At 57.7% G+C, this 25,273-nt stretch overlaps 1 protein-coding gene across 2 annotated transcripts in view; it reads right to left on the bottom strand.

Annotated features, from left to right (window-relative positions):
• Positions 1–1,361: 1,361 nt before the first annotated feature.
• DPP6 (dipeptidyl peptidase like 6) overlaps positions 1,362–25,273 on the bottom strand; it is a 729,761-nt gene continuing 705,849 nt past the window's right edge. For both annotated transcript variants that reach the window (XM_030308879.1, XM_030308880.1), the window contains exons 18-26: positions 22,996–23,094; positions 18,272–18,341; positions 16,773–16,967; positions 10,409–10,463; positions 7,733–7,844; positions 6,304–6,362; positions 5,448–5,520; positions 5,284–5,357; positions 1,362–3,243 (exon numbers count right to left, since the gene is read on the bottom strand). In XM_030308879.1, the coding sequence (XP_030164739.1) occupies positions 3,097–3,243; positions 5,284–5,357; positions 5,448–5,520; positions 6,304–6,362; positions 7,733–7,844; positions 10,409–10,463; positions 16,773–16,967; positions 18,272–18,341; positions 22,996–23,094 (884 nt within the window). In that variant the 3' untranslated portion in view covers positions 1,362–3,096. The remainder of the gene's footprint in view (positions 3,244–5,283; positions 5,358–5,447; positions 5,521–6,303; positions 6,363–7,732; positions 7,845–10,408; positions 10,464–16,772; positions 16,968–18,271; positions 18,342–22,995; positions 23,095–25,273) is intronic.

Raw genomic sequence — 25,273 nt, 5'->3', positions numbered from 1 at the left:
GCTTAGATGAGGTCATGAGGGTGGGACCCCATGGTGGGGTTAGCGCCCCGATAGGAAGAGAGAGCGCCCTCCCCCACCCGGCCCCTCCCTCTCTGCCCTGTGAGGACGCAGCCAGATGGCAGCGGCCGTCTATGAACCGGGAGGACGGCTCTCACCAGGCACGGGATCAGCCGGCACCTTGATCTTGGACTTCCAGCCTCCAGACTGTGAGAAGTACATTCCTATTGTGTGAGTGCCCCGTCTGTGGGGTTTTCTCACGGCAGCCTGAGCGGACTAAGACACCACCAGCGTGAGAGAGAGCAGGGCCGCGAGCTCCCAGCCGGCTGGAGCGCGGAGCTCCGGGGCTCAGTCACCATCCCTCGTGCTGGGGCGGGAGGTCGGGGTGGGGGGGACTCCGAGCTGGCAGAGGGGAGCCGCACCGTGGAAAAGGGGGTCAGGTGCGCCCCGCTGGGGGCCGTGGGCGTGGGGAAGTCAGGAGGGCTGACCAGAAGCAGGATCCTACGCCGTTGTTTGGGGGGGCGTATTTGGCTTTCCCCGTCAGTCCTAAGTTGGAGGTGGGGGCGAGAGCGAGGGAAGCTGGCGGGTGTTGATCAAGGCCTGGCCGTTTGGGGCTGGTGGCTGCAGACCGCGGCTTGGCTTCCCCGACTGGTGGCCGCGGGTTGGGGGTCAGAGCTCTGTGTTTACATATGATCTGGGGACATCCTCTGTCTGCGTATCCAGTATCTCACCAGGCTTCCCGGTGTCTCCTGTGATTATCCTAAGAACTCACACCACGTGCTAATGGAAGATGGCCAGAGGAGGCCTGAAATGCCTTTCCAGTCCCTCTGTGACACTGGGGCTTTAACAGGGCCTCCAGAAGGCAATCAAGCCTTCACAAAATCATCGTTCGGATACTGCTAAGTCAGGCAGGAGAGGGAGGGGCGTGTTTTCAGGCCACTGAGGATAGAGCTCCGCCCCCCACCCACGCATGTACACCTCTGAGAGCGAGGCAGCCCGTGTGCCAGGGAATGCCACCGAGATGGAGGTTTTCCCAGTTTTCTAGCGGGCCATGCTGTGGTCTCGACTGAGAGCCAGGTTTGCTCTTAGTGTTAGGGAATATCTCTGTGTCCTCACCCTAAAACTTTAAAGACGCGACTGAAATTCATTTTCTCTGGTTGGTTTGGGACTTTTGACATATTGGAGTGGTCCCGTCCTCCCGTCCGTACCCCACTGCGACAGGTGCGGTTTTTATTTGCCGCCCGCCAGGCTCTTGGGGACATGCATACGTGGTTGGGGCTCAGTAAGTACCTTGAGACACTTGACGCTTTGCACACTTCCTAAGCAGAGATGGTGGAGGATAAGCAAGAAAAGAGCTATCCGAGTGGTAAAATAATGTTTTATTCCATGGATGAACAAACGCTAGTATGCCACATGCTCACTCCCCTCCTGCCAGATCTCGCGGCCACCGCTGGCTTCCCCTGTCGGACCTAGTCGGCTTTGCAGTCGGTCAAGCCCGCTGAGAACAGCGAAAGCACGGTCACGTAGCACTCACAGCGGTCCGGCTGCTCACGCGTCGGGTCCTTTTCGCAAGTGACGACGTCTCACCCGAAAAAATCCGGTGACGGAGACCCTCCGATGGCGCTAACCGCAACTGACATTGCACACTCGCGGAGACGAGACCCACGCCCTCAAACACCGAAAAGCGACGCGGACAAATCTCTGCCGACGGCATGTCAAGGACCCCCCGGCAGGACCGGACGCTGGAGAGATCAGTACTGCCGTTCAGGTGGTCGACGAGCTCCGAGGGAAACAAGAGTGATCGATGCATTTCCGACTGGCACTGGTGGGGAGTGCGGGTCAGCCACAGAGCGGCGGCATGCAGGCGAAATGAGCTGGTGGAGGGCCGGGGCCCGATCCCGTCTTTATATACAACGAAATGAAATAGACACCGGGAGCACCGGGGGTTCGTCCCGTCGGAGGGTGTGTGACACGTGGACAGGCTGCTGGCGCACGGTGGCGGGGCCACCGAGCCGTCCCCGGGGCGGGAGGCCACCGCCCGCGCCCACGCTTCCCTGGCCTGTCCCCTGAACACGCGCACAGACCTGGGGATGGAGTCCACCCTTAGTCTTTTTACCTTTTTTTAACCAAATGCCATCTGAAAAGCCTTGACAAGGTATCAGGGGGAAAAAGGCTACAAGACATACGTGGATAGTGCGAGTCTGAGCCAAATCCCAATGCAGCTTCGTGGGAAAGAAGTTTTATTTAGGATTTTTTTTTTTTTTTTTTTTTTTTTTTTAGTACTGGATGTTCGTTCCCCTCAGGTTTTTGAAATTTCTGCACAAAGTCTCAAGACAATCTTGAGGAGAGAGCAGTTCGTTGCTTCTGATGTGTTTCTTTATCCAAACAAGTGCAAAGCCTACATGGGGACCGAAGAACAGAAAGCAAACAAAGCCAAGAAAGAACACAAAGAAGGAGAGACACAAAGAAGGAGAGACAGCCCGTGACCCGAGACAGTGCCAGGTAAAAACCATAGAAAAATACGAATTAATTCCGTAAGGTTAACCATTAGCGAAGCTACGGGAACACCGGGTTCAGCCCTGACAACGCCGGATCTCCGAATTACAGAAAGGAGCGAGCCGATCTATGAACAAGTACTGCTAAAATAATTGTGCTATAGTCGTTTCCATGGCGTGGGTGTATCAGACAGGGTGGAAAACTGCTCATGTGGACGCGGCCGCTGGCCAGGGCGGGTCTTTGCGCTACTGCGGGAGAGCTGGGATTTAAGGGCCGGTTTCTGCATTGCTGTCCGTCCTTCGTTCCTTGGGGAGGGGCCGGGGGATGCACCGGTCACCCTGGGGCCAGGAGGAGGCGATGCTGCTGCTGCGGCGGCGGCTCCAGGCGCGGCGGGGAGGGGCCCTCGGGGGGGCGATGACGCGTCTCGGCCTGGGAAGGAGCTGGTTTCTGAAGCAAAACCGCCTTCGGGACACATGCTATGGAAATCACACTTGCTGCCCCGGCCCCGGCCTCTGCGGGAGAGGGGGGCGGGGTCCCGGCCGCACACTGTTCCAGGGGGAGCCCCCGCCGTGCTCAGGGCTGGCTCTGGCTCCGGCTCCCGGGTCAGTCCTCCTCCTCCTCCTCTTTCGCTGTGGCTGCGGGGAGTTTGTCCTGAATCCGGAAGCACTCCACAAAGAAGTTGATGATGGACCGGTACAGGTGCTGGTGCAGGGAGGCGCTGTGGAAGTAATGGCTTTCGTCGGGGTAGATCTGCGGGGAAGGCGGGGACAGGTTACTCGCCGCTGGGGTGGTCGCCCCCCCCCCCCCAAACCCAGCACGGCCCGGGCACCGCATGCGGCTTGGAGTCGGCCCGAGCAATGGATTTCCTAAACCCCTCCAGTGCTGGCGTCAGGGCACTCAGGGCACCGGGTGCCTAAATTAGACCACGCTTTGGTCACCAGACTCGGTGCCGTCTGTGCCGTCCGTCTGGTTTGCATTTGCAGCAAGGACGGATCCGAGGTCCGGGACCACAGAGGCTCCGGCCCAGGGTCCCAGGGCCCAGGATCCCCAAAGACACGGGAAGTGTTCTGTGCTCTCTCTACAACCCTCACAGGCCGAATCCTGCTGCTGTGTTCTGGGGCCCGGCCACCCGCGTTTGGCTCGCCCTCTGACCGTGGGCAGGTAACTTTCCTGGGCCTCAGTTTCCAGCTGTGTTACGTGGAGATGATTACCGTGACCGAATCCGGCTCATATCGTTTTGTGAGGATTAAACCTTATGCTCCCTGAAGCATTTAGAACGAGGCCAGGACACGGGGAACGCGAAGAAGACGATGTGAATGGCCGCCCCCGTATCCTAGAGGCGCCACACCATTTCCACGCAAAGGCACCTGTTCCGCCAGGGACTCAAAGCCAAGTCTCGCTGACCCGGAAGCCCACTTTCTTCACGTGACACCTGCTGCCTCCCGCATTCTGAATCCTGTCTTCCTCTGTGCCTCTGGAGGCCGGCATTCACCGTTACTTTAGAGTAGTTATTACTGATGGGAGTGAGCTATTATGTATACGGTAGAATGTCTGTGGTACAGAAGGACACAGAGCAGGAGGCACGTCTCTTCCTACCCGGGTCCCCTGTCCCTGTGCCCTTTTCTGGAGTTGCTTACTGTTGCAAATTCACTGAGGATCTGTGAAAACCTCTGCTGTGCCTGCAGGCCCGGTGCTGGGCGTGGGTCCCTTTCGCTGTCTCGAGTGTGGTCTACAATGCGTATTGCTCAAAAGCTTGCCGATTTCGCTTAGTCTGCCTCTTGGGCGAGCGATCCACACCCGCACACGGAGACTGACCCTGTAACCCACCACGGCTGCGCTAGGTGCGTAAAATTTACACCCCGGCAGCTATCAAACTCACTACGATCTGAACACTTGCAAAGTGAGCTCAGAGGTCACATTAACCAAGTCCTCTCTTCCCCCTTCAGCAGCTCAGGCCAAGCCCCCTCCTTGCAGGGACACACGCGTCCCCCCAACAAGACAGCGATGCCAGAAGGCCAGGGGCTTGGAGACAGAAGGCAGGCAGCGGTCGGTGCTGGGGCCGGTGCTGTCTGAGGGCTGATGGGTGCTTAGGGGAGGAAATCTCCCATTGATCCCTGGACGTGAAAAGACCATCGGGGTCTTTTTTGCCAAAGGGAACCCCTGGTCGAGAAGGAAACGGAAGATGTTTCCAGAAGCAGCACTGTGCATTGCTGGAAAAAGCCCAGCCTTGAGCTGCTCGGCCAGTACTGGATGCCAGGGAAAACGAGGCTGTGAGTACGTTTCATGGGAAGGGTAGCACTCGAACGGCTGCTCAGCCACAGATGATTCTGGAACATTCCTCCAGAATTTAGTTAACGGGTGGTACTGTCCGGCAGGAGGCCAGTGAGAGAAGCTTCAGGACCTGCACGTGTGAAGCCCCCAAGGCCCCCAGGACGCTGCTCTGGTCAACACTGGGACAACAGTCCCACTGTCACCCGCCAGGGACACCACCAGCCTCACCGTGGCGGCGTGGTGGCTGTCCTGACCTTGCTCACCGCGGGACTGGGTGGGGGGGGGGTGCTACAGGGGTTTTGCACACAGCTCGAGTGTAGAACCGAGCCATCAGCATCAATTAGTGGAGAAAATAAGCACGCGCTAACTCGTCTGGCCCGACGTGCCCCGGCCTGTCTCTGACAGCGCGACACGGTGCGTCTGCAGACACGGGATGAACGGAATACCAATCAGTTCCTTTTCCACGAGAAGAATGTGTCTCTCCAAGCGTGGAACAGAGTGGGTGTGCGAATACTGTACCTGTAAGCTGTAATTAGCCTTCCCCTTAATTAGCTGTGTAATGAGTTCCGCCGTGTGCTGGAAATGGATTTTTTCTGTTAAAGAAAACAAAAAAGAGGACAGTACGGGTTAAACCCAGCACACCATCAGGGGCGATGCAGGGAATGAGCGTCCCCGGTCCTCACCGTCAGCGGTTGCATGAATGATTAGAAACTGCTGCTCTTCCAGGGCTGACACTCGATGAGCCACCTTGGTCATCTGCACAGGCAGGGCAAGGGGACAGAGTTAGCGGGCCTCACCGCAGCCAGCGAGGTGTTCGTCCTGGGAGAAGCGGGGGCTTCGCAGGGGAGGGGAGCGCACGGAGCGTCCCAGAAGCCTCCCTGCATGAGCTCCTCTTAGGAGGAGGAAGGGGTGGAAGAGAAGAGGGCACAGGAGAGCTCCCTTCCACCCACGGCAGGTGGCCCCAGAGGGCCACCATCTCAGCCGGTGCCACTGGGAGATGACACCCCGGCCAGAGAGTCCCAGCTTTGAAGCCAGGTCCTCCGGGCAACAGAAGTCCGGCCTCCCCCTCACGCCCCCCTCACCCCGCTGAAGAAACACCCAGGTGACACCTGCACTGAGTCACTTCGGTGGCTATGGTCTGGCAGGTGGTATCGGAGAACTTTTCTGTAGCCCAACCAGGGGCTTATCTCCTCAAAGCAGAACCAGCCTTGGATGAAGGGACCGGCAGTCACCCGTGCCGACGACTGTGGATCCCGGGACAGACCCTCTGTCCGTCCGAAGACTTTCCTAACTCCCCTCCTTGCCTCTCGGGTGCCAGAAAGGGAAAGCGGACAGACCCGGGAGAGGCCCCGCTCACCAGGGTTCACGGCCCGGTGGAAGGTTTTCTCAGAGCGAGTTTGGTGGGGGAGAGGGGGAGCCCAGCAGGCCCGGGCAGGGAGCGTGGGTCCCAGAACTGGGCCGGGGGCCAGAGGGGCGCGAGAGAGGATTTCCGGAGGGGCGGCCCGAGCTCGCCCGATTCCCCATCCTGCCCACATGTACCTCGTATGCCCTATTGTCAAGTCCGTGGAGGCCCAGGTACCTCTCGGAGAATGCAGACGCTGGAAACGAGAAGAGGGGGGCAGGGTTACCCGAGGGGAGCCGGTGCCGAGCCCCCCGATGCGGGGACGCCCTTGGCAGGGGGCTGGGGCAGGGAGGGTGGGCTCACCCACACTTTCAGGGCAAACGTTTGTTTCTAAAACACCGCCTCAGCCTGCGGGGCTTCACGCAGGTAATCAGACAGCACCCCGGTAACATTCGAGTGTCTTAGAGTTGGTGGCTGGCTTTTAAGCAATACAGCAAAACCTCAACCGTGTGAAACAGTGACTCTGAAACCCCGTGAGCAGGATAACCCCTCAGTTTGTTTCAAATACAGGAAAGGCTACAGATCCCGAAGAGCAGATTGCCATCAGGATTTGCTCCTTTTCTGTTTTTGTTTTGTTTGGTTTTAAACACTAGGCATGTCTGCGTCCGGTCCTGGGTGAGGGTCTGACGTCTGCCTGTCGGCAAAGTCAGGCTGGAGGAAGCACCAAACACTTCTGCAGGGGGCAGGGGGGATCTTTCATTTTCTTTTTAATGTTGACTTGACGGTGTTGTTTCTTTACTGTTTGTTTATTTTTGAGAGAAAGAATGTGTATGAGCGGGGGAGGGTCAGAGAGAGGGAGACACAGAATCCGAAGCAGGCTCCAGGCTCCGAGCTGTCGGCACAGAGCCCGACGCGGGGCTCGGACCCACAAACAGTGAGATCGTGACCTGAGCCGAAGTCGGACGCTTCACCGACTGAGCCACCCAGGCGTCACAGGGACACCCTTAATTAAGTGGAGACGGCACTGGAGGATCCCCCCACCTGGGGCTGTGACCTAATCAAGGTGCAGGATGGTACATTTATGTGCATCCGAGTCAGGCACCTTTGAACCCGCATGATTAAAAAAATTAAGAAAGTCTCACTGAGTTGAAAAAAATCTGAAATACGTTACATGTATTCCCATGGGAAAACGAATTTTAAATTATCACGTGTTTGAAGGAGGGGAGTGCTGGGACTACAAGTTCAAGTCGGCATTAGAGCACTTTGTCAACGTGTCTTTTGTGAGCCTTTCGGCTGCAGGAGTCAGAGGTCCTCACAGTCCACGGGGTCCCGGGTGCTGAGATGGGGCACCGGGGAGGGGTCGGCCAGGGGACCCCTGGGTGGGTCTCGAGCTCCTGGTCTCGTGTGTCGGGAACGTGACTTACGGGTCTCGGGGGGTTGACCGGTTTCATTCAGACAAGCGACTGGAAGCCCTCCCTCCCCTTCCCAGGCTTCTGTCCAGGTTTCTCATTAGCCCGGGGCCACCTCCCACCCACCGTGGGTGCATGAAGCAAGGGAGGCAGGGGAAGTGTGGCGGGACGGGAGGCATGGGGCCGTGCGGGGGCCTCGTCGTGTCAAGACCATTACCGTAGAGCTTGAAGTCTGTTATTGGAGAGAGAGCAGAGCCACAGGTGAAAAGCTGACCCTGGTTTTCACCCTTCGCTGGGAGTATGTAAGTGCTCAGGTACCCGCCGTAGTCCTGCGAGAGACAGAAAGGGGGACAAGTGGGCAACGCGTCGAGGATTCTGTCACGACAACAGCCTCCGACGTAGGTCAGCGACTCAGCGGCCACTGTCATGTAGTTTCTGCCAAAAAGCAAAAAAGGATGAGACGCAAACACCTTGCCAGTTAGATATTGCATGAGGCACGCCTCCCGTCTGTGGGCCTGGGGTCGTGGGAGCCACGTGACGGGAGCTGCGGTCGTGGGTCAGGAGCTGCGCGTGAGGTTCTCGTCAGGCCCCTTCCGAACCAGCATATTCCTGCAGCGCCTCGTGCTGCCTTCCCGATTCCAGCGGACCCAGCCACGTGAGGTGACCGTCAGGGGCCAACAAGGAGCCTGTGTCAAAGGGCCCGGGGGCTGGTCGGCCAGAGTGCCCGGCTCAGGGCCGACAGGGGGCACGACAGGTCCTTCTCATCCTACAGTCCCTCTACCTTGGGGCTGGCACGCAAGGCCCCTGCTTGAACGCGGAACTTCTGGGGAGAGTGAAACGTCACATGCTATCTGCCACGGGCACCTTCAAATCTGCTTGGTTCAGATGTGCTCTGTCTCCAGATCCCAGAGGAGTGGGACACAGATGAGATGCTGCGATGAGCGGCGGTGGGAAGGGACAGGGGCGCGGGCTCGAGACAGCCAGGTATGTTAAGGATGTGGGGGCTGCTAACGGTGTTGTGTGGGCGTATGTGTGTGTGTAGGGAGTATGTGTGTGTGAGTCTGTGTATGTGCGTGACTGTGTGTGCATGAGTGTGCGCATAAGTGTACACGGGGGGGTCTGTGTGTTCTGTATGGGAAGGCGTGTGTGTGGGGGTGTGGGTGTATGTGTTGTGCATGTGGGTGTGTGGGTGTGTGAATGTGTGTGTGTTGGGTGGGAGGATCGAGTGTGAAGGAGCCATACACCTGACGGAGACTCTGTGTGTAGCCCGTGCTGTGCCAAACTCACTGTAGAATTAACCGTTATGACCCATATGCTCATTACATTATAACTTAATAGCGTTCCTTCAACACAACGCGAATGTCTTATCTTAATGACAGTAAAAGTGTCTTTTTGGTTTCTGGTTAATAATTTTCATTGTCAGTGGAATCTAGAAGTCCTTAAAGTCATTCTGCCGTCTGTTTTCAAAAAAAGTGTGGACTGACAACACCAAATGCTGGTGAGGACGTGGAACAGGGAACCTTCACTCACTGCCGGCTGGGATGCGTTTAGAAGGCAGCGTGGGGATTTCTTACAACACTAAACACACTTTTTACCCTGTGACCCAGCAATCGTGCTCCTTGGTATTTATTCAGAGGAGGGGAAAACTTTTATCCGCACAAAAACCTGCACGTGGAGGGTTCCCTCAGCTTCATTCATAATTGCCAAAACTCGCAAGTCGGTGAACGGACCAACGGGCTGTGGCACGTGGCTATTACTCCGTGCAGAGAAGTAACGAGCTATGGAGCCCTGAGAAGAGCCTTAAACGCGTACTGCTCAGTGAAAGAAGCCCGTCTCAAGAGGCCGTGTGAGTGTTTGAGGAGGAGCAAGCACTGAACAGAGACAGGCCCAGGCCGGGGGCCGTGACCCGGCAGGCAGTCCGTAGGGCAGCAACTTTCCCGGGTGGGTGCGGGCGGGTGGGTGATGGATGCCGACGCCCAGAGTTACGCTTACAGATGATCCGACTGGCTCTGAGCCCCTCTCGGGCAGTGAGTGGGTCTCCACCAGCATGGAATGAAGCTCCAGAACGCTGTGCCTGAGAGAGAAGCCCCTGGGCCCTCCCCTTTACCGCCTCACCTCTGGTGGTGCCAGCAGGGGTGTGGGAGGGGTGTCTGGGGTCACCCGCCCAGTGGTGCCACGTCTCAACTATACACTGGCCCCACAGAATGCTGGGCACGGAAGGTCCGGAGGCGATGACATTAGAGGTAGTCCTGTGATTACCGATTACCGTTCGAGTCTCCACCTGCACTGCGGTCACTGAGGTGCTCCCCGAGGGCCTGTGCTCTGAGTATCCCCTTGGAGGGGCGATGGATCTGTGTCTATCCATCTGTGCCTGTGCCTTGTGAAGTCTAAGGCTCACGGATCCAGGCTAAGAATGGAGGGGAGGGTGTGCCCAGGTGATACTAGGTGGCCCCCCACAGACCTGCCTTGCAGCCCCGGGGCCTGCACAGCACCAGCTGGGCCACCCTGAGGAACGTGAACTGCCTACTCCTTCCACGTCAGCTAACCTGACTAGTGCACATAAAGATACGCGGAAATAAAGGCTCCTGCGTTCCCTCGTTTCCTGGGGCGCCACATCAGGCACCATGGCGGGCTTGCATAAGAAAAGTAACTAGGAACCTAATGAATCTGGCTTCTTTTTCTTTCCTTCTAGATAACAGAGAGAGTGAAACTCTAATAAATTAGCTGGCCAAATGGTGGCTCCCCTTGCTGGAATCGCTAAGCGTCCAACCTCTCGCTCTTAAAAAAACGTAACTGCTCTTATAGCACCGGCCAAGAGACATTCTGAGCAAATCACACTGGGCCTGGGTGATGACAGTGCTCTCGATGGGATGGGTGCTGGGCACAGGCTCACCTTCCCAAACACGGCCACACGCGCCTTATCGATGTACTGTTCCTTCAGCATCATCCTGCAAGGCCAAAGAAGAGAGGGCTGAGTGACTGTGCACCTGCATGGTGGCCCAGAGCCGTGCTTCCCCACCATTTCAGGCACGAAGACCCCCCCCATGTAAATCAAAGGAAGTATTGGAATTCGAAGGTAATTGTTGCTTTTCTCTATTCAGCGCACAGGTAGCTTGCCCATGTTAGAAACCTCAAAGTGCCCTCACAGGAGCTGTCCAGGTGTGTAAAACTTGCCGACCGAGAGCCAGGAATGCAAAGCAGCTGATGCCGATCCGGAGAACAGGCCCTGCGGGGTCCCTGTCCTCTGCTCCAGTCTGCCCCTCGCTTGGACCACGTGGCTTCTAGCCACCCCAGACTCTGGGCGCGTCCTGTGGGGTTGGCCTGGAGAACAGACACTCTGGTTCTGTGCTTGGAGTCACGGTGCTGGGCTCCCAATCCACCTGCAATGTCCTTTGTCCCCAACTCCCAGGTGGGGGTCCCTGTCTTGCACCTGCTTGGTGGCAGACTCAGCCCTGCCTTGTGCTTCCTGCCTTGCCCGGCGCTGTCCGGGTCCTGCCTTGCCCTTGCCAGAGTCTCACTGCTCTCCCCGGTCACCCCTTTTCCCCACAAAATGACGGGAATCTTCCCGGTTTCCGGGCCCTAATTCAGCAGCAGGGGTCCTGCTACCTGCTGGCACGTGACCGGCTGCTTTCCGGATCTCTGCAAGTTGCTTCCTTCCACGCATACACCCCGCTGCCAGAGCCCCTCCCTGCACTGCTCCTCCTGTTTCTATCTGCTTCTTGGGGATTATTCCTTTGTTTCTGTTTTCTGTGTTCTGCTGGCACGCTGGAGCCACCCCATCCCTGATAACTGCCCTTCTCAGCCTGAAGGGTGTCTAAAACTCTGGGTACCAGCCCTCAGAGACAATTCTTTTTTTTCCTTAAGATGACTCCCCCACCCCGCGTCCCAGGACAAGGCCAGTCCTCCGTGGTCAGCACCGCGCTTCCATGGCCAACGTCCAAGGTAAATGGACACAGGTTCCTGGGGGCTGAGGGCCCAGCTTGAAGCAGCAATGTCCCCGACTTTTCCGACGGAGGAAGGTGGCGAAAACAGCTGAAGCTGGTCCTAGAGACGACCAGCCCCACAGGAGCAGAAAAGAGAAGAAAACCGGAGTGGACAGGTTACGAATGTGTCTCAGCATTTGAACAGAAATACTAACAGCGTGAGCAGGATCCGGAAACAAGGGAGAGATACGACAAGTAGGTCCACAGAAAGTTACTCAAGTGAGAGAAAAGGCCACACACCTCAACTGTGATGCTCCAGCCCTGGGGACTAACAGCACTTTAAAGTAAACTTGCTTTTGAAAAATGTTGTGCGGCCGTCATAGGGTAGCCCCGTAGACCTCCAATCACCTCTGCCAGACTCGGGATGTGGAGGTCCACATGTGCGCGTGCACACACACACACACACACACACACACACACACTGGGTCGTGGGCTGCAGAGTTCTGCCCACGTATCTGGACGCAGCAGGGACATTTCTGCAAGTTCGCTGACTTCCTCCTGGAGACCCAAACCCTGGATTTTCAGACGTGCATGTGGGCACACGTGAGATGCTCTGGCTCAGCCAGCTTTCACAACCAGCCCGCCGGGGGGCCCCACGAGGATGCTGCCCCCCGGCTGGACGTCCAGATCACACTTGCTGGGATCCACGTGGCAGTCCGTGGGGACCACGGAGTGTGGCGTGGGCGATGTGCACCACACAGGGCTCCATTCCAACTTGGAAAACACCTTGGATTTCCTTTCTCAGCTCTGCTTCCAAGTCCACAGGCGGCCCAGGGTCTGGCAACCCCTTCACCTAATTACCTGGCGACTCACTTCTTGATCTAAATGCCAGAAACCTTGGTAATGATCCTCATTTTTCTGGAGTCTTCCAAGAGTGGTTGTTTTTCCGATACCAAATATTTTTATTATCTTGTGCTTCTATTTTCACTAACCAACTGAGCAAATCCCATGTGATGATTTTTTTATGGTGAATAGAACTGCAAATTAAGGAGAGCCCGGTTTCACATGCAGGTAGTGCTTTTTTTTATTACTGGGGTTGTCTGAGGCCTCGTGAAAAGCAGAGGCAGAACCCATCAGGGTGCTTTCTTTTTTTAAAAAAAAATTTTAACCTTTATTTATTTCTGAGAGACAGAGAGAGAGAGGGAGACACAGAATCCGAAGCAGGCTCCAGGCTCTGAGCTGTCCGCACAGAGTCTGATGCGGGGCTCGAACTCACAAATGGCGAGATCGTGACGTGAGCCGAAGTGGGACGCTTAACCGACTGAGCCACCCAGGCGCCCCATGGGTGTCTTTCTTAATGGAGCGTGTTCTGAGTCTGGTTCCTTGCTGATTTGCAGAGGCCCAGGGGGGATGGGCTCCAGCCCTCAAGATGCATCGTCTCCTGGGGGAGGGCGGACTAACACGGTGACAAGGCAGCAGCACTGATGATGTGGCAAGATGGGACGTACGTCCCTTGTGTGGCGTGGTCACTGCTGAAGGAGCCTAGCGCAGCGAGGGGGACCCGAGGGGGAGCCGTGCGCTGGTCAGGGTGGGTGGGAACCGTGTGGACGGGAGAGCACCTGGGAGATGGTGGCACGGGGTCCTGGGTGAGCGGGGCTGTTTGTGGGGCGGTGTGGAACTTCGGGGGGGACAGGGTACAAGTTTGCACCCTGCGTGCCGTCCCTCCTCCCTTGAGAGAACCAGCCCTGAGGGGGCTGCCGACCACCGGCGGTCACATCTTCTGACCCTCCGTGGCGTCCACAGCATCCCAACCCGGGGACTGAGTGCGGCAGGGGCCCTACGGCCACGCCCGGCTGCCTGGCATGGGCTCCTGCCCTGTCTCGGCGATGGGCTCCCGCCATGCTGGCGGGGACTCTCAGAGCCTCGCTGCCACCGGAAGCCCCCGTACCCGCCTTGTCCTCCAAGCCCCTCCCCTTTCCACGGTGTCAGACTCCACTGCAGTCTGGTGGCCACCCCGGCATCCTTCGCAAACAGCCCTGCCGACACCGTCTGCTAAGTCCACGCTGGCACCCTTCTTGGGGACCCCAGCTGACACAGGTGCCACGGTCCACACGGCTGCCTCAGAGTGGGGGAAGCCCCCAGCCAGAGCCTGGATCTGGCAAGAAAGAGGGGGCAACGGTGGCGGAAGCGGGGAGAAACATGGCCAGCGCCTTCTTCCAGCTCGGTGCGACAGGCGGGGGCTCCTGACTCCGGCTCCGAGGCAGAGCGCCCTGCCCACCTCTGCGTGCACTCGCTGACCAGCCTGGGGACTCTGCCTCGAAACGCCTCCCAGGCGTACCCTACCTTGCCACCTGGCGGTCCCCAAAGCACCCACTCACGGACGCCGTGGTCCTGCCCAGTCGGCTGGGAACATGCCCTCCTGGTGGGTCTGTCCTTGACCCCCCGTGGGCCACAGCTTGGGCACTGATAGCCAGGGGCAGTCGCCCCGCCTGCTGGGCTGGTCTCTGGGGGCCACGAGGCCACACCCACGTAGCAGCCAGGGCTGGGGAAGGTTCCTCGTCTCCCCACCCTCTTCCTTCTTCGTCCCCACGGGCGTCTCCTCCTTTCCGCTTCCCCTCGCTCACTGTCCACGGGGCTCCGCTGAGCTCGGTGCCTCCGAGGATGAGCCCTACGGACAGCCACAATGGCTCCCGTGTCCTCTGGCGTCTAGTGGGTTCTGCCAGTGGGGGGGGGGGGGGCGGGCAGGGGGCACGGCCCCCGTCAGGTGCTCCCTCCCCGTGGCCGAGGTTCTCTTCTGGGCCGGTAGCTGCTCCTGCTGTGGCCACCGCAGCCTCACTGGCTGTCCCTGACCCTGCCCGCGCCCCCGCAAACTGCACGGTGACCCGTCTGCCCCCCTAACGACTCAGTTTGAGCGCCAGGACGCTGACCCACGCGACTTGCTGCACCGCTGCCAGAGTCACGGTTCCGAACAACAAAGCTGACCCTGCCACCTCCTTGCTGAAAACCCCTCTTGCGGAACTGCTCCTACAGGGCAAGCAGCGGCTCCTCAGGACCATGTGGGAGGGATCTCACAATCCAGCCCTGTCCTACCCACCCCCCCCACGGCCCACGCACACTGTGGTGTTCTGGTGCTCAGCGTGCCCCAAACAGCAGTGCCTTTGCATTGTCTCGGGTCTTCGCTCACGATGTGTTCTCCCCTGGGAATGTGTATCTCCCGCGTTCAGCCTGACAGATCCTTAGTAATCCTTTGAGGTCTTGCCCACAGGCCACCTCCTCCCAGGAGCCCCTGAGGCAGGGCTGTTTGCTTCTGTAGCCTGTGCTGCGAGCGTGAGTGTGGTTCCGCCCTGTGCCGCACGGCTGCCCTCTCCCCTAACGCAGCGGCCGGGCCTGGGAGGGGATCCGCTCGCGTCGGCTGCGAGGACAGCTGCTGACCCAGTGGGGCTCCAGGACAAGACACGAGGTGGACGAAGACGGGAGAACCACAGAAGGGGTGGGCCAGCCTCAGGGTCTTTCAGACTTCTGATACCACGGGGTGATTGCTGTCTGAAATGAAAATACAGACCCGGACCGCACACAGAGCTTGCAGAGTTCTCCCTGGCGTGGGCGAACCCTGGGCCTCGGCTTCCTGCGTGTCTTAAGGTGGCTGTAAGGTTTTCATCAGTTCGTGTATTCTGGTGCTGGGAAGCGTGGTCTGTCGGTTGACATGCTGTCTTCTCGGAACGGGTTCTGCCTTGGTTTTTGAACAGATGGCCGGATCAATTCCTTACTTTTGAAAACGCCTAGAGTGTGAAACAGCCTTTTTGCTCTCTGGTCCCTGTGCTCAGAGGGGAGAGGCTAGACACGGCCAGGCGCCTGCAGGGGTGCGGGCCGCGGGTGCGCCTGAAGGACACTGCGTCCTTCCTTCCGGGGCCCCTGGAGCCAGAGGCCCTGCTACCATCCGAGAGGGCCCCTTCCCTTTTCTGGAGGGGCCTCCCTCGGTGGACACCTGCTGGCTGGCCCCGCCCCCACTGCCCCGCCCCTCCCGCACAGAACCCACGTGGCTGTCCACCCTCCTTCCCCCGCTGGCAGCGATGGGGGGACCCTTTAGGTCTCAGGGTGACGGCCCACACCTCTCTCTCGCCGGTGACGGGTTCTGGACCAGGCAGGGGCACGTAAGGAGAGGTTGGCTGGGGGCTTCTGCGGAGGCTCCTCCCTTCCTTTCTGGAAGTTTCTGGAGGTGGCTCGCTCCCCAACCTCTTGGAGGCGAACAGAGAGGCCCGGAATGAGGTGCTCCTGGTAGCCATGCTGTGGGCACGAGGAGAGTCACTCCAGGTGATGCCCTCCCGGCCAGCTGAGCAGGGGGACGGGGAGAGCCGGGCTTTGAGTGGCATGGCCGGGTCTGTGTGTCCATCCGTCCCGAGGCCACCATCACTCTAGATTTCAGAGCCAATACAGTTCCTTATTTTTTTAAATTTAATTTAATTTTTTTTTTTTTTTACTGTTTATTTTTGAGGGACAGAGCACGAGCAGAGGAGGGGCAGAGAGAAGAAGACGCAGATTCCGAAGCAGGCTCCAGGCTCCGAGCTGTCAGCACAGAGCCCGACGCGTAGCTCGAACCCATGAACTGTGAGATCATGACCCGAGCTGAAGTCCGACCCCACTGGGCCCCTGGGGGCCCCTAATGGCTCTTTATTTTTAAAGCTCGGTGGCCATGGTGTGCCTGCTCCCTGGCAAAAACATCCCGGAGGCGACCTCAAAAGCTTCCCCCTCTCTGCATTTTCTACGGGGCATTTATAGGGCCTTGGACACATCGCGTCCTGGGCCGGGGGGCGTCCTCACCCGCCCCTAGCAGGGGGCACCACTCACTCATCACTCACGTTCCAGTCACTCAAAAGTGATCCGACTGCCCGCCCACCACGGGCCACCAGCCTTCTCAGAGCCGAGAGAGAGATCCGTCTGGAAGAGTCTGGAAAGTGAACTGTCGAGACCGCGGAGCACGAGGCCGGGAGGTGTGTGGGGGATGGGATGGCACCCCCGGTGAAAGCCTGTCAGCCTGCGCCCTGGACCCTCCACGGGGAGGAGCGTGGTGCCGCCCAAGTCCACGGCCCTCCCATCCACCCTCCTGCGTGGGAGCCAGCCTCAGCAGGACTGACGCACAGGCCCCTGAGTCCTTCCCGGGACAGCAGCGCACGCGGTCGCTGCGCTCGGGCCCTTCCCGCTGTCCTTAGGGCGAGGAGGGGAGACGCTCCTGGGTCCTGTTCTCCCCCGCACCTACCGCCCACCTCCCCTGCCCTCCCCTGTCCTCCCCTGCCCTCCGAATGGTCTCCGCGCACCCCGCCACCCCGGGGGCCTCACCGCACGGCCTCCGTCTGGTCCTTCTCCTCCAGGGCGCCCAGCCGCCGCCCCACCTCGTGCAGGAGCTTGGTCCCCTGGAAGCCGCTGCCGCGGCCGTCGCACTTGAGCACCACGGCCCCGTGGCTGCTCACCATCACCGTCTCCCAGCTCACCTGGAACCGCTCGGCCACGCTCTGGCCCCCGGGGGTGCCGTCCCTGCAACACAGGCCCTGCCTTGCGCATGCGCTGTGGCCCGGCGCTCCTCCCCCTCCCCTGCGCTCCCCCCTCCCTTCCCCTCCCTGCTCCTGGGCTCCTCTGTCCCCTGTCCCCTGCGCTCCGCACTCCTCTCCCCTCCCCCTGCGCGTCCCCCTCCCCTGGGCTCCCCCCTCTCCTCCCCTACACTCCTCTGAGGAGTGTGTATGCAGGGGCGTGTGTACGTATGAGGTGTGTGTCTGGGGTGTGTGTGAGAGAGGCAGGTGTGCGGTGTGGGCGTGTGGGAGAGGGGTGTGTGTGGCCGTGGGCAGCGTGCCAAGGCTGCGCAGACGGTGGGGTGGGTGACTGCGACACGGCACCAGATCGCGGGGTCCAGGCCGCGGGCACGTGTGTGAGGGCCGAGGCCCAAGGACAGGAGCGGCCGAGGAGCGCAGGGCTGATCAGGTCACTGGACCTGGGTGACCCCGCTCGCTCCTAAAGCACCACGGACGGCCCCACTCTCTGCCGGACTCTTTCCGGTCACCGCGGGGGCAGTGGCTCCAAGAGGCCAGGCCGGAGCCTTGTCAGCGTTGCCCTGGTGCCCCTGCCTTGAAGGAAGCCGGGGGTGGGGGGGGTGGGGGGGTGGGGACAGTGCTTCCGTGTGGTGGCGTGTGCCTCACCCCCTGGGGGGCACAGGCCAGCCCCTGTCTAAGCCTCAGGGCAGCTGGGCAGCATCTGAGGTGCCCGTGAGAGCGTGCTGTCCCCGGTCAGGGCCCCCTCAGCGGTGGCGACAGCGGCTCTCTGTTCTCCAGACCCCGCCAGAGGGCTCATTCACGCACAAACAAAACGTCTGAACTAAGTCCTTGTTGGCAGAGCAGCGGCGTTCAAGGCAGCTTGCTGCTCAGGCCGTGCCACCCTGGTGCCAGCTGGGGAAGCCAGCGGGTCGGCCGTGCCCGCCCCCTGTCCCCTCACTTCTTGGGGGACCTGTGCCCGGGGGGGGGGGGCGGTGCTCAGAAGGCCTCTGTCCTGTGACGTGCTGCCTGCCTGCGGGACCAGCTTTGCTGTCTGTCTCTGGGCCTGGTCCCCGAGCAGGAGTGGATCGGGGCTCGGGGCTCGAGCCCCCCTTCCTCTACCAGGCGGCTCCCCGACTTGTGAGTGTGGCCTGCCACCTGCTGGCGGCCAGCCTGCCTTCAGTTTGCAGGTTGCAACCTCCTTTCTCGAGCTCGCTGCCTCCTACGGGAGCGGTGGTTGTTCCCCCCGCCCCCCCCCCCCCCCCCCCCCCCCCCCCCGGCAAGGACCACGAGAAAGAAAGAGGCAACAATACTCACACCACCAGGAGCAAGGGGTAGTGCACCGTGTCGGTGAAGGTCGCGGGCTTGAGGATCTGAACGGGCAGGTCTAGGCAGGAACAGAGCACAGGGCCGCACGTTAGGGACAGCACAGACAGGGAAGAAAAGAGCCTTGGCCCCGGTGCCAGAAAGGCCCCCTGGAGGGGACATGGTGGGTCCCCACCCGGCCTCCCCGGGGCTGGCCCTGGGTTTTCTCTCCGTGCCTCCGGCCTGCTGAGTGACCTTGGGCAAATCACCCACAACCATCTTGAGGCTGAGTCTCTCCATCCGAAGCTTAAATTCAACCTCGCAAACAGAGCGAGCTGAAAACCAGAAAAGACCAAAACGCCATAAGCACTTGTTAAGAGCCGAATTCTAGGCTGCGAGAAACGAACCCCCAAGGGTGACGTTCGTCAGTTAAGTGGGGACAGATACGGGGGAGCCATGGGGACAGGGACAAGATGAGCCCAGGGGGCCAGCGGTGAGGCCGGGGTGGGGGGGGCAGCCCAGAGGGACAGGCCGAGAGCCGGGGGATCCCTGCAGAGGCGGGGGATGGAGGACAGCTGCGCGACCCCCTTCGGATCTTGTCCTGGGCAGTGAGGGACCCAGCGTGGGAGGGGGGAGGGTTGCCTTCCCACTTTCTTCTGCAACCCCCAAAACAAGCCTTCCTGCCCACGTTAGAAATTGTTTATTGATGTTAACTATGACCCAGATTAGCGATTACATTGGAATTAGTAGCTTTTTCAGTACAATTACTACGGATACATCCCAGGCTGGGGGGTGGGGGGCGGGGGTCGGCTTAGCAGCCTGCTGTGACCGGGGCCTCATTACTGATTCTGGCTGAATGTTAATGGCTTGCAAATTAGATCAATGGCCCAGGGACCGGCCAAAAGGCGTCGGACTTTATCATTGCAATATCCATAAAACATGGTCTGGGCTGCTCTGGGCCAACGATAAGCCCGCAGGCCGACCTTGGCCACGACAGGCTGCATACAGCGCAGGGAGCCCTTCCCGAAGACGGATCGCTTCCCTCGGGAAAGCCTTCACCTCTGGTGCCATTAGGTGAAAAAAACAAAACATAACGAAATGAGACATGTCGGTAGGGTCACATTTTTCAGATCTTTGGGGGGCCCCAAAGGGGTGACATTTAGGTGCCCTGCACCTAATGCATTTAGGTCCCTGCACACACCTGCTTTTCCAGCACCTGCGTTCCTGTCTGCCACGGAAACTTCACGCTGGAGAGAAATCTCAAGTGGCAAGGGTGGGAGAATTGTTTCCGAAGGTCTTTTCTCTGCATTTTTGGAGGGGATGGCATCCACCCACCAGCGGACAGAACTACTGTGGCAGCAGCATGCGGACAGGCTTGAAGAAGGAGGGCGCTGGGCCCAGCAGAGAAGCAAACATGTAAAGGAGCACGGTGTGGCCTCAGAGGCTGTGGTAGGAGGCAACGGGTGTGGGGAAACGCGAGGGAGTGTTCCGGAAAACTTGCTGACGGGGACGGGGGTTGGGGCAGGAGGCGGAAGTCTGGCCACGGGGGGCCACTGGGACGGCTTCACAGAGTGTGGCACGTGCCAGGGCCCTGTGCGTGGCTGTCGTCGTGAGCCGTGGACACACAGCCCCACGTCCTCACGCCGCACTGGGCCCTGCACGTTACGGAGCCCGTCTCGGGGTCTTCAGATATAGACACAGAAGGGAGAGGGGGTCGGAGCAAACCTGGAGATGGCCGGTCCACTTACTCATCCGTCCTCCCACTCCTCCCTCCCTCCACCCAGCATCTGTTAAAATCATCTTATCTTCTTGCCCTTTGGATCTTCCTCGCGGAAGGAAATGACAAAACTCTGCTGTTTACTTAAGGGTTCTCATGAGTTTCAGTGTCCAAGTAACTGGACTCCAGGGCCGGCGTGAAAAACGGAACGAGTCAAGGACGCCATCCGTGTGGGCAGGCCACATTTTCCCTTGACCTACTTCTTGGGAACAGGAGGGGCCACTGACAAGAATCTCTGTTGCAGAATACGCCAAACTGTCCAGAGTGGCTCTCTTTCTAGAACACGCTCCGACAGGGACGGGGGCGGGATTTGCGACAAACAAGCGGTTACTGGTTGGTTACTCGGCTGAATCCACCAGGAGCTCGCGACACTCTCAGGGCTCACGCCCCACTTCAGGAGAGGCGTCCACTGTCGCCCGCGAGGCGCAGGGTTGCTTGATGTCCCAACGGCAGCCCGACAAGAGCTGCTGTGTTACAGGCTCGCCGTGTTCTTCTCGCCGGCATCTCGCTGGTTCTTACGCTCGCCATCAGAGCTGGGGTTCCCGTGGCTCTTGTGGGTCCTCATACGCCGCCTGGACCCGGGCCCTTTCTGCTCCCTTCTTTTTAGCTCTACGATTTCCCCTGAGCCCTGATGGAGGCATCTGTGTCCCAGTCTCTCCGCGTCTACGTCTTTTTAATTTATTGCTTCTCTCCCTCTCATGAATAAGCAGGCCTGAGCTCGGCCTGCTGGGCTTTCGGCTCCCTGGGCACCCAACGCTGTCCGTGGTTCCAGGGCTGAGTGTGTCCTGTGGCATCTGAGTGCATCTCATGGGCACCCAGGGGAAAACCAACTGGCAATGACCCCCGGGCCTGTGGGAAGGGACCCCCGCGGCCCTAACCACATTTCTTGGCCAGGGCAAATCGCCACAGCCCCCGTTTGTGCTTTTCCTATTTGTTTCTTCTCCCATCTCTAGACCCTTCCTTATTTATTTCCTTCACCGTCTCCTTCATCAGAGGGATCACCTTTGAGGTGTTTTATAAGGGAAGCCTCTGGACCCAGGGCTGGGGGGCAGAGATTTGAAGTACACCGTATTTCTTGACTCTCAGAGATGAATATGTAACCTTACATGCATCTCTAGCTATGTATAGAAAAGTTCTAACGTCATGTGATCCCACAGGGAAAGAACAGGATTGGGATGTTGTGGCACATGGCCTCTGCATGGACGGAAGCTGCTTCCAAGTCAGGGGTCCCTCTGTGCCCACTGACCGCCGGGGCTCTCCCACGGGCTGGGAGTCCGGGTCGGCCTCCTGACTTGCCCCACAGTGAGCGCCGGCTCGGGCTGCTCCCTGCCCTGGACCGCACGCTCTCCTGTGTGCCAACCTAAAGCCCGCTCCAAGGATGCCGTCCAAGCTCCACCTTCTTGGGAACCTTCCCGTGATCCCAGCCCACTCTCATGCTCTGTTCTGAGCTCGTGGGCCATTTGCTTTCTGCTCTAAAGGATGCAGCTCGACCACGTGTACTGTTTGGGTCAGGCTGATCTTGTTTCATGGGGGAGAGCCTTGGCTCCTGACCACAGGAGATCAGTCTGTTAGGTAGCTGTGTCTTCGCTAACAAGGGGGTACTTAATAATGCTCCGGGTCCACTGGCCTAGGTGATGAGCCATTGCCCCCTGTAAGGGACTGGGTAGAGAAAGAGCTTCCAGTGATGGTCTGGACATCACTAATCAATCTCAATACTCTCCCATTGACCACTGGTGACCTTCCACTCCTCTTCAACCAAGAGCTCTAACAGTTACCATCAATCAGTCGAGTTTTCTCAAGAGAGGAGACCCATTTACCAACCTCAGAGGTGATGGGTAGATGGACCTGAATGAAGGACTCCGTGATACCTTCAAGGGGGAAATCTAAATCGTTTAAGAGAAGGGTGCCATCTCCCAGAGTAGGCAAGTCTGGAGGGGGATAGAGCTCAGGGGGAAAGACAGACGTATCTGGGGCATTTTGCATGTGGGGTTTCCAAAGGTAAACATCTGGTGGGCAGTTAGGATGCCAGGGGCTGGCTGGGTTGACTAGGGAGCCATCCGAAGAGAGGAGGATTGAACCTATGGGGACCCCGCGTCCCCCCCCTGGAGCTATGAGTGCAACCAGTGCTCTGGGGCTACAGTGCCTGGTGGGTTCCAGCACAGCGTTGGAGCTCATAAAAGCCTACTGGATGCACGAATGGACAGTTCAGGACCAAGAAGGAAACAGAAAAGGCAGAGTTCTGGGTGCTTCTTGGGTTGTTACAACACATCAGTCCTCCATTACATTATTTCCCCCATTCTGAGGATACCCCCTCGGCCCATGATCAGCACTGACAGGTTAGACGATGAAGCAGAAAAATACCAAATGGAACAGGAAAGGAATCCCCACACGGAGGACGTTTTCTCTGGATGGTGTCATGATATGTCCCCCCCCAAAGGAGAGAATTCCAGCCTGGGACCTTATTTAAATTGTCAGCCTCTTGAGGAGAGGCTTTTTTTTTTTTTTTAAATTGCCAGAGAAGCATCTTGGTTCTCAGCACAATAGCTTGGTGCAGGATGCTTTCCCCCCATGAGCCCCGCCTGAATCTCTTCCTTGCTGGCTGGAATGCATTTCTAGCCATGAAGCCCAGCGAGTGTGGTGCAGGGGGGAGCTTCAGATGCACAGTAACCTACTGCTGATGGTTGGGCTGTTTCAGAGTCGATGTTTGCTTTCCTTGTAAAGAGGACAATGCAGGGGCGCCTGGGTGGCTCAGTCAGTTGAGTGAACGACTCTTGATTTTGTCTTAGGTCATGATCAAATGGTTCGTGGGATTGAGTCCCACGCTGGGCTCTGTGCTGAAGGTGCAGAGCCTGCTTGGGATTCTCTCTCTCCCTCCCTCTGCCTCTCCCCTGCTTGTGCGCATGCTCTCTTTCAAAATAAATAATAAACTTAAAAAAATGGGAGACAATGCAGTACTTACTGTAATCGTCAACCTCGATCTTCCTGTATTCTACTTTCGGCATCTGTCGGTCATGTACGGCCTTCTTTACGTGTTCGTTTGTTTCTAGGTCATAAATTTCTAAGCGAGAGAAGAAAATGACACAGTCAGACTCAGCAGTCGTTTATGGAAGCCAAGTGTTGTCATGTGCATCAGGCCACTAATCCCTACACTGGGCCTGGAGGTGATGATTACTATTTCTTTTGCACAGACTAGGAAACCGAGACATTAGATAACTTGCTCAAGATACAGCACAAGGTGGAGTGCCCAGTCTCAAGTCAGGAGCTTGGGTAGACGGAAGAGTCCTCCCCCGTATTAGGCAACTCCTCCGCCCCCTATAAATCGTCTTTCCGCAAGGCATTTCTCACTCACACGCATAGGTCTGGGTATGTTTTATCCCAACACTGCTGGTTTTGGAAAACCAACATCACATACCTGTTAGGACAGATGAGTTTCCGAATATAGTGGCCACAATAACGGTGGGGAATAAATCTAAGAATTCCCTGAGCTTGCACCAAAACCCAACCTAAGCCTAAGCTACCCTAAGCCTGGGTTAACAAGGCTTAGGGCAGAAAGCTGCCACAGGGCGAAAGCGCCCCCAGCGTAGAACAAGGGGTCGAGCAGAAAGCCACTTCCACAGGACGAAAGCGTCTGAGAACAGGTAGAAGTGGAAAGCCCCACAGCAGGGCAAAGAGGTCCGGAGCTAACTAGCAAGAAAAATGCCTTGTTAACCCTGAGGTAGCATGCTCTCTCTGACTTAGTCCCTAGAAAAGTTCAGATAAACAGACACGGTGACTGATGCCTGCAGTAAATGGCCGTCTGCTCAGCATCAGCATTTTGATTTGTATTGACCCTAACCCCTAACACTGCATACCTTTGAAACCCCCTTTCTCTCACACACAAGTTAACGATCACTGTTTTATTGTTTCTTTCTGCACGTCCATCACATTTGTAAGCCTTCTGATCCTAATAAATATGGAGCAAGGACCCTCACTTGGGGCTCTTGTCCCTCCCGGACATTAGCCTCTCTCGTATTCAATTCTGCGTCTGCTCTCTTGCTGGACAAGACAGAACTCCAGACTCAAAGTCTGCAACAAATAACCAAGGAAAGAAAAGAGAGGAGAGGCTGGAGTATGCTCTTTATCAAAATTTTACAGGAAAAGTGGATTCAGATCTCTCAGCCTACTCATACTGTGGTCTGGCTTGGCACACCTTAATCTGGATGATTATATTAGCTGGCAGTGATGCAGTGCAGCGAGACTGGCCCTTTCCCCTCCAAATTAGAGAGAGAGGGGTCAGTCCTATGCTGGCTCCTTACATGCACGTGCACCCAGTGGTATTTGTCCAGGTGCAAGGATGCTCTCAACAGCCCACTTCACGAATCTCCTCCTTCCTCCTACTCCACCATCTGCTCTGTAATAAAACCACCGGATTTGACTTCCTCCTTCCTCTCTTACTTTGAGCCTATACGTGGGGACACCCTGTGGCTCATTATGAAAGGAAATTTTGTCTGCAAGGAACTCCACCTTTGAAACATTCATGAATATTTTAAAGAGTAAACTCACACCACATGCAATGCTACAAGGAACGGTGAACTGTCCCCACAGAAACTCCTTTTAAGAACAACAGACACCCTAAGTGACACCTTTAGCACGAAGGCACCTGGAGGCCAAATATCGCCCAGAACCAGGCGTCTCCAGCACTGGGCAGTGTTATCTGTGAACAGCACAAGGCTACCAGTGGTGCTCAGGGATCTGGGGGATTCTTTGGGAACAGAAATGGCAAACGCCCTCAGGGGCCAGTGGAAAGGGACAGTTCCAGTTGCTGGACACATATTTGAAAATTCAGCTTTGATGGGGCGCCTGGGTGGCTCAGTCGGTTGAGCATCCGACTTCGGCTCAGGTCACAATCTCACGGCTCATGAGTTCGAGCCCCGCGTCAGGCTCTGGGCTGACGGCTCAGAGCCTGGAGCCTGCTTCCGATTCTGTGTCTCCCTCTCTCTCTTCCCCTCTACCACTCACACTCTGTCTCTCTCCCTCTCAAAAATAAATAAGCATTAATTTAAAATAAAGGAAAAAAAATTTCAGCTTTGATGTAAAGGTGAGGGGGGAAGTGGTAAAACTAAATTTTCAAACAGGTAGAGTTAAAGGTAAAAACCTCTTAAGTTGGACCAAGATTGTGAAAGATTCTGAAACACCACATGGCAGCCAAGACACGGGGTCCTTCGTAGACAGCAAGTCGGGACACCTGTGTATGCGAG

Source organism: Lynx canadensis, chromosome A2, assembly GCF_007474595.2.
Source record: "Lynx canadensis isolate LIC74 chromosome A2, mLynCan4.pri.v2, whole genome shotgun sequence".
Classification (NCBI taxonomy): Eukaryota; Metazoa; Chordata; class Mammalia; order Carnivora; family Felidae; genus Lynx; species Lynx canadensis.
Note: the sequence above shows the minus strand (reverse complement) of the source record. Positions and strands in the feature narration are given on the sequence as shown.